Source organism: Gavialis gangeticus, unplaced genomic scaffold (genome assembly GCF_001723915.1).
Source record: "Gavialis gangeticus isolate Ggan-Ray unplaced genomic scaffold, GavGan_comp1, whole genome shotgun sequence".
NCBI classification, from domain to species: Eukaryota; Metazoa; Chordata; order Crocodylia; family Gavialidae; genus Gavialis; species Gavialis gangeticus.
In genome coordinates, this window is record NW_017729034.1 from 76182446 (window position 1) to 76191588 (window position 9143).

Genomic DNA, 9143 nt, shown 5'->3' on the forward strand with positions numbered 1-9143 from the left:
GGGGGGGAGGGAGGGTGATGCTGATGGTGTGGCAGGGGGTGGGAGGAGTTGGGGAAGGTGCTGGCCAGGCCTAGTGCTGAAAAGGCTAGGGGGCATAAGAAATTACTACTACATAGCCTGGGCCCATCTGTCCCACACCCACAACTGGGGGCACCAGATGGAGCAGACATGTGGGCAGGGTCTCCACGGAGAGTAGCCAGGACTTCCATGGGCATGTCATGCTTGACCAGGTAGATGGGATGGGGCTGTGGTTCCACAGGCAGAGACATTTGGGGATTGCAGCTGTGCCCTGGGCCTCAGCCCCATGCTGTCACCACCCCTTGGCCTAATCACAGATGCTGCTCACCACATGCCTGTGGTCCCACCTCATCCGCCCAGCCAAGTGCACCCTTGGGTCCTGGGCCAGTCTCCATGGAGACCTTGCCCACTCACTCTGGCCAGCAACCCCAGCCATGAGTGAGAGGCAGACCAGGATACCTGGGCAGTGAGGCCAGATCCAGCAGCAGCAGCCAGAAGGAACTGCTGCCACCACGTCTGCTGGGAAGCTGAATCCAGCTGCCACATCATCCCAGCCCCACTGTCCACCCAGGGGCGGTGGGACCAGCCATATGCACCACAGCCCAGGCTGCCCCACATGAAGGACTGGCCACAGACCGGAGAAAATCCCTTAGTGGGCCATATCCAGCCCACGGGCTGTATTTTGCCCACCCCTGGGGTCCAACCCTGCTCACCCACATTTTCACACTTATTAAAATAAGTGTGGAAATACACGGCTCACCCAAGTTATGTCTCAGAGGCATAGGGCCGGAAGGGAATTCTAGAGGTCATCAAGTCCATCCTCCTGCCTGAGAGAGGATCATCCCTATCTAAACCATCCTATACAACTATAATCTAAACACTACATTAGAATACCATCAGTCCCAACTCAACATGGACCTAACACCCTAACCCACTGGTCACCAATCAGTGGATCTTGATCTACTAGTAAACCTCAGAGCCTCTTGCAGTAGACCTCAGAGCCTCTTGGAGTCTATCCAAGGCTGGGGTGGGGGGCTGAGTGTGTGGGGGTGAGTATGAGCAAACGGTATATGGGGACATTGGGAGGGTGTTGGGTCCCCCCCACACCTCCCCCAGTGGTGCACAGCCCCCACCAGTAACAGCAGCAGTAGGGCCTCCGGGTGCTCATGGCATGCGATAGGTCAGGGGTGGGCAAAATATGGCCTGTGAGCCACATCCGGCCTGTGAGGCCACTCTATCCGGCCTGCGGGGGCCCTAAAAAGTTTAGAAAATTAATACTGATCTGCCCCTGGCTGCCTGTCAAAGATAAGAGGAGACAGGGGCAGTAGGACCCAGGGGGAGCTGGTAGCAGAACTAAGCAGCTGCAGCAGCAAGTCTGGTCTGCACCCTGCTCCAGCCCCACCCACCCTGAGCCCCAGCTGGAAGCCTCTGCCTAGCAGGGGCTTCTGGCTTGGGACTGTTCCTGCCTCCCTGCACCAAGGAAAAATACAGCTAAGAAGGAGGTAAGGGACAGAGGCAGGGAAGGACTGCAGGCGATTGTCCCAGTCCTCAGGGCCAGCCGGGCTGCCTCCTGCAGTCCCAGTGCTGTGGCTAGGAACCACACAATGCTGGAGTGGCTGGCTGGCCCACAGGCAGGTGTGGGGGAAGGGGCAGCAAGCAGGCGCGCAGAGTGCAGCGACAGCTGGGCGGGAATGTGGGGCCCACACTGGTGTATCAGGGCCGACACCGACGGGGCCCAAAAAGGGGCAGCAGGAATGTAGGGCTAGGCTGGCAGAGTCTCTATGGAGCTGGGCTGGCTCCCTCCTCTCCCTGCTTGAGCAGCACAGCCCAGCTCCATAGAGCCTCTGCCAGCCCAGACCCCACCCTCCTGCCGCCATGCTCTGGGCCCCTCCAGAACCGGCTCCAGTGCACCAGCGCGGGCTCCGCACTCCTGCCTGGCTGTTGCTGCACTCTGTGCGCCAGCTTGCTGCCCTTTCCCCCAACCTGCTGCAACTATTTCCCCACTCCCCACCCTGTCTGCCTGCTGACCAGCAGGTCAAACACTCCAGCACCATGTGGTTCCCAGCTGCAGCTGGGACATGATGCTGGAGTGGCCAGCGGGGGAGAAGGGGAAAGTGGCAGAAGTGCAGCAGTGGCAGATGGGGGAGCACATTGCACACCAGTGCCCTGGGGCCAGAAGCACTGAGCCTGGGCTTGCAGAAGTGCTGGGGAGGGCTCTGCCTGCTGCAGCTCAGGGGTGGGCTGTGGGCAAACCCTCCCCCTCCACACAAGCCACAAGCCTCCCCAGCCACCCTCCCCCCCACACCTATCCCTCTCCCAACAAATTCCACACACACACACACCCCCACATTGCACAAACCTATACCCACTGACCCTATCCCATAATATACAAAAGTAACACTTCATTTTAAGCTATTATACTATGACCTCCATGTATATTACACAAATGCATGTAAATCTGGACAAAATTTTTTTTTGAAATGAGATTAATGAATGTTGTAGTACATTTGATTTTTAGAATATAATTTGGTATTTTTCTGGTTCAGAGATTACAGACCCCCTTGCTGAAAGGAGTAATTCCAGTAGGACAAGGGGAGGCACTTCTGGTGGCAAAGGTCAGGAATTAGGGGGCAGGACTTCTGGCCCCAAGATGGTAACCAGGGGGTGGGGCACCTGTCAACAGGTAGGGCTACTCATGCAGCGCTCAACAGCTTGCCAAAACTTGGTAAGTGACCCTCTGCCTTAAATTGCCCACCCCTGTGATAGGTGGACCCCCTGGACAGTGCATGGCTCTAGCCAAGTGCCAGAATCTGCATGTGGTGGCAGGTAGTCGGGCCAGGCTGCTGGCTCCATCATGCAGGGCTCCCTGCAATTTACATGCTGCTCCCAGGACTTGACTGGGGCAGAAGGAAGCAGGACTGAACCAGCCCAGCTCCACCATTGCTCCCAGCCACATCCTGGGAGTTGTACATGGTGGCAGGCAGCAAGGCCAACCTGCTGGCTCCACTGCACAGAGCACCCAGCTGAGTCCTGTGAGCTATGGGGAACCCAGCCTGTGCTCCTGTCCACCTGCCCTGGCTCTGATCCCATGCTCCCACCCAGCTGCAGCTTCCCTCCCACACTCCCCACCTGCAGCTGTTTCCCTACCTCCTGCCAAAAGAGTGCTGCAGCAGGGACAGGAGGAGCCGCTGAAGGCTAGGGGAGCCGAGCAGTTCCTTGAGCAGCTGCAGCAGTAGCTCCACCTGGAAACCATGCACACTGGCTGCGGACAGGGCTGGGGCCGGAGCCAGGGCTCTCCCGCAAGCAAGGGCTGAAGCGTAGCATGCTCCCCATGCAGAAGCAAGCAAGACTTGGCCTTATGTGGAATGCATAGGCAGCCATGGGCCTGGCTGCATAAAATTAATTGGTGTGCGCCCACCCACAGGTTGGATGAAAAGTTGCCTGACAGGCCAGATCCAGCCCACAAGCCTATTTTGCCCACCCTTGAGCTAATCCCTAATCTTTGGTCTGCTACCAATACATTGTGTCACCTTTGTTGTTCGGTTTTCCTGGTCATACAAAGAGAAGAAAAGGTTTGTAAAAGGTTTTGAGATATGTGGACCAAATATTTGATGGTACTGAGGTATCATTCTTAACCATGTAATTAAGGTAACGCTTCATCAAAATCCTGCAGAATTTCTAGTGCACTGCAACCCTTTATTTGCTACAAAGTTTTTAAACTGTCTTACTTTCAAGTTTAAGAACCACTAATTTCTTCGTTGCCAAATAGTCAAAAAAAAATTCATGACCATGGGGGCCAGTTTTGCTTTTGTATTGCCTCCTTTCTTTCCTCTTTCTATTTGCTTATTTTTACTCATTTTCCAGACCTTTAACTGCTTAATCTGATATATCTTTTGATCCATCATTTTTCAATACTGTTAATTTTTTAATTAGAATGTCATTTATATTTAATTAAAATAAAAGCCCAGAAATACTGAATAATATTGTGCCAAAGAAAAAAGTACATATTTCATAAATCTGTGACCATGAAAAGCAGCAGCAATTGAACAATTTTAAACTCTCAGTTCCACTGCAAAAATATAAAAGTGACTGCAGATTTTCACATTTACTCAAATGTGGAAATGTTTAACTCATTTCTCAAATTTCACTTACTCTAAGAAAATGTTTGCTGTTTAAAAAGTATAAAAAAAATCTTAACTGCCACACTTGCAAATGCATCTTAATCACCAACATTCAAACTGGGCTAATTATTTCCCACACAGCAATACAACTAAAGCAAACCCCCATTACATCTACGTAATCTCATTACTATTATATGTAATCATAAATGTGAGAATATATACAAATTGAAAAGGTGATTTATAAATTTTGCAAGTTATCAGATTATATATCGCGAGGAAAGGTATATGAGCAAGTAAAAGCAATACAAGTTAAAGAGGAGATGGGCAAAAACAATAGCCCGATCTTACCTTTATAGCCTTGATTGCTGCCTTGGTGATCTGTGTCATTTTAGCCTTGGAAATGGGTGGTTTGTAATCATTTAGCGAGTATAACTGGAAAAAAAAAAAAAGAAGTGGTAAAGAGAGAAAAAGAACACTTTTTGTAGTAATAATATATAAATGACAGAACTATCATTTTAATCTGATTTGAAGTACCTTAACTAAAAACAGAAAAAAAAATAAAATGTCCTTTGAATTAAGAGCCCATGGATAAACATGGAAATTTTAGCACCATTTTAACTCTAAAATGGTAGAAGAGAGTTTCCATGCAATAGTCTATTGTATAAAGTTACAGGCAGTCAAGATAAACACAGAAGACTCCAGCAAACACCACCACACAGGACACATTTGTCTTTGAACACAATGGCAACAATCATTGGGTGGAAGGGAGGGGGGTGACAGAATACTAATCTTAACAGACATTATGGTACTTTCACACAAGACTGGAAAACTCTTGATCCCTTTTCCTAGGGCACATATTTGTTCCAAGGATTCCTTTCTGCAGTCAGAATTTCTTTAATTTAGATTTCAACACAAGTTAGAACTTTCTAAATATGCAGTGAAGCCTCCAGCTGAAACCATAGCTCAAAATGTAAACAGTCTTCATCTATCTCGATAGAAAATTAACTCTTTTCTATGCTTATTCCCTGCCACAGTCACCAGAAGTTGCATCTGCACTCAGGCACCAGACAGCATGTCAACCCTGGCCCTTGTGGCAGTTTTGCACATCTCCTATAAGCAGCTGTGCCACCAGTGTACAAAGTACACCCTGCTGAAGGGACCACAGCAACCAGTAGAGGCCTTAACTCTACTCAGCAGAAATAGAGCAACTCTGGCAGGAGAAAGAAAGGTTCTGTTGCCACAGAAGAACTCTAAGAATGAATTAGCTCAATGTTTTGTAGGCAGAAGTGGAATTGTGCTGGTAAAATGTTGTGGTGTAGACTAAGATTAAGAAATTCTGTCCCCCCAAAAATATCAAAACTTAAAAATTATCTACGTATGTAGCTGTGCTCTTAATTTGAACATGTGGTCATGTAATTTAATCAAGCAACTGCATATATAAAAAGAGCAAAAAATATACAGGTGGTGCTTTATCCACCTTGTATTCTCTGCATCATGTTTCCCTGAATGATGCCATATACAGTAATCCATTTACTACCTAAATAGCGATTGTATTCCTCCATCTTCTGTATTTGTACGTACATGGCATTATTAGAAGTGATCCAATATGACAAATTTCATTAGATACTTGCTGCAGAGACTACAGTAGTATACAATCCTAACTTTGCAGCTGACTGGCAGTCTATAGCTAAAAAATACAATTTATCTCTCCCCACTGAATGAGCCTGACATCTGTACTCTAAAGCAGTTTATTTGCTGAGAAAGCCTCAGGCTGTTTGCAGCATACTGTTATAAAATTCCTTTCCTTTCCTCTTTTTTCTCCATACTGTCACTGCTATCAGACGTAGGTAGTCAGTCTGCTGTTTTTACATACATGACAACACATCAGTGAAACAGCCAGATACAGAATCCCAAACTAAAATGTTTCACAACTGCCTTAAATAATAACCTTGAAGTCACCTGATATGTATGCCAACTCTTTAAATTACCCATCTCCTTACATAATTAGCCACTGTACCTTAATATTTACTACATTAAAAAGCAGTTGTATGGCAGAATACTAGGCAGGGTGGCACCTTACAGACTGTTGAAGAAAAATAGTTAATATTACAGAATCCAGGACTCAGAATAGGAAATAACAGACTTAAGACCAGTTACGTTTGCACAGGCAATCTTGTCATATGCGTACACAATAAGAGCCTTTAATGATATAATAGTCACGTAGAATCAATAGTCTTCATAATTATGACAATATAAAAAAATCGCACTATAATAATTTATCATTTCCTATTATTTTTGGATGTGTCAAAAGATTTCCTAATTTTTTTTAAAAAATTCACCATGTATAAACAAGAAAATTTGCATCTTTAGATCCACAACACAGTGCTCTTTCACTTGAAGTACTGGAGTAAACTTCTCTGTGTAGTCTTACTACTAGGGGAGCCCGATGCTTCATATAAGCATTGGGCTCCCCTAGTAGTAAGACTACATAGAGTCACTGCTCTCCCAGGAGAAACCATGAGTGTACAGCTGTTCAGGCTTTTTTCCCCCTGTGGTAAAAAGTGGCCACTTCAAGAAAAAAAATAACCTGGGAACAATCAAGGTTAAATCACTCCCAGAAGAGTTTCTCCCATCCCTTTGGACAGCAAACATCTATACATGCTATGGCTTCTCTTGGAACAGATTAGTCTCCCAGCTTTTTCCCCTCCCCCAGGCAAACCGTATCAGTCACTGGATTCCACTGCTCCTGAACATTCCCGCTTTGCAATCCCCACATTATACTGCAGGGAATCGCAGGCTGACTTTGGCCAGGCTGGGTAAGCCAATCAGGGCTACTCTCTGCACCGCTGCAATCTGGGCAACTGCAGAACACACCAAGATGTGGGCACAGGGATGTGTGCCCCCCTGGTGGCACAGTGTCAGTACTGCAAGCTGTTTACTTTTCAGGGACTCAACATTCAAATGTCTGTACATGTGGTTCTGGGTAATAACCAGAGAGCAAATCTGAATGCGTGTACAAACCCTGATAAAGATTCTTCATTGGAAGATTTCAAAGGCATTTGGCTAGACAACAAAACGAAATGTGCAAACTCGTATTTCAAATTTAAATTAAATGTTCAAAAGAGAGGCACCACTAACAGTTACAAACTGTGTTGCCCTCCCCCTCCAAGCTTTTCTCTATTCCAGCGTTTCCCAACCGTTTTCACCCCACAGCACACTTACCTAAATAAAAAAGCACCGCAGCACACTGGATGCAGAGCTGGCAGGATAGCCAGCCGGACAGCATTTTGGGCCAGAGCCACATTCCGTGCCTGCAGCAGCAGCAGGCGGAGGCGTGGCTCCAGCCCAGAATGCCGTGACACACCTGGACATGCCTGACAACACACCAGCTGGGAAACGCTGCTCTATTCCCTTCTGTTCTTACCCACTATTTCTTAGTTCCTATTCCTAATCTTCATGCCAACACCCCCCTTCGCCTCTTGGATGTCCTACCCATTTAGCTGGTCCACCTTCTGTGGCCCTATCAAGCCCCCCCCGCCTTCACAAGCAAAGCCCCTACTCCTGCCCATTCTGCTCCCCCTGCTCTCCATGCCTCCTGCTTCTCCTTCACCCCCATCTTCACCTCCTGGCTACTGCACCTCCTTCAACCATTCAAGGTTCCTACCCCTTTCCTACTCCTATTCCTCACCTTCTATTTCAGTCAAACTGCTTCATCTCCTTCTTCCATGCAAGTACAGCATCAGCAGCAATTACTGACGAGTCAAAAAGAGATGGCCTTCTTCAGCAGCAGAAAGGGGCAATTGTATGAAAAGTTCTTCTCGCACCTTAGATTCTTAGTCGCCCAGTGAGGATAGTACATACGCAGTTCTATCAGCACGTAAGAGCTGAGAGCGGATCCAGCATGGTCAGTGAAGAAAATCTTCAACTAATTTAGCTCCCAAATTCTAACAAACCTTTACTATGTTATGTGTAATACCTTAAAGCAGGGGTACTCTAGCCCATGGGTCAAATGTGGTCTGTGGGCCATGGCACCTGGCCACACAACGTGGCAGCATGGGAGCAGGGGCCATTAATACCACCTCTCTTCCCCGTGGGGCCAGGCCACACTCCCAATCCCTCCACTGGATTGGGGCTTGGCCATGCTCCTTCCCCCTTAGTGGGGCTGGACTACCCCCTGCCCCCTCTGCATGGTGGCATGGGGCCCCACCCATACCCACCACAAATGCCAAATTAGGGCCACTGACTGGATCTGGCCTGCAGACAGACCAAGCGCTGCACATCTGGCCCACTGGGAAAAAAAAGGCTGAGCACCACTGTTCTAAAAGTTTAAAATTTGGAAAATGCTCACGGGCAAGACAGGTAATAGACTCTTGAAACCAAGGCACCCTCAGCTGTAAAATTCAAGTCCCTGTTCTAAAACATGACCTTACAGCATCTCAACCAAGTGGTTGTAAAAATATTTAACATAAGCAAAATAATTTATCTAAGCCTAAACTGGATCTTTGAAACAGATGAGCTACTCCAATTGAAACCCCCCTTCCACCCACAAAAAAACCCACCCAATCCTAAACAGAACCCCAACAAGAAACAAACAGTTAGAATGAGTGAAGTTTGGCAAAGGAACTGACTACTGAAAATGTGATCTTCTAGAGGGAAGTATTACACAATAACTAAAGGGATAGCAGAGGTAAAAATACCCAAGACACCTTTTCTCATAAATTTGTTCTTCAGCTGTTTGACTTCCAGAATGTTAGAAGTGGAGTGGCATTTCTTGCCTCAGTTAAACTTTGAGAGGTTATTTTATCAGTTTACCACACTCAGAGGTATTTCAATTTTAACTTTAACATATGAAAAGATGTTTGATGAACAGTCACTGTTCAGGGTTGTCAGGAGATCAAATGTACATATAATACAAGCCCTGTAATTTGGTCACAAAAATTACTGTATTTATTTGAGTTCAAGACAAAGTTTTTCCCCCCCATAATCTGCATGGGGGGGGGGGGG

General features: G+C 47.1%; 1 protein-coding gene across 5 annotated transcripts in view; it reads right to left on the reverse strand.

Moving 5' to 3' along the window:
* SCAF8 (SR-related CTD associated factor 8) overlaps positions 1-9143 on the reverse strand; it is a 198272-nt gene that overhangs the window by 153503 nt on the left and 35626 nt on the right. For all 5 annotated transcript variants that reach the window (XM_019526807.1, XM_019526808.1, XM_019526809.1 and 2 more), the window contains exon 2: positions 4488-4571. In XM_019526807.1, the coding sequence (XP_019382352.1) occupies positions 4488-4571 (84 nt within the window). The remainder of the gene's footprint in view (positions 1-4487; positions 4572-9143) is intronic.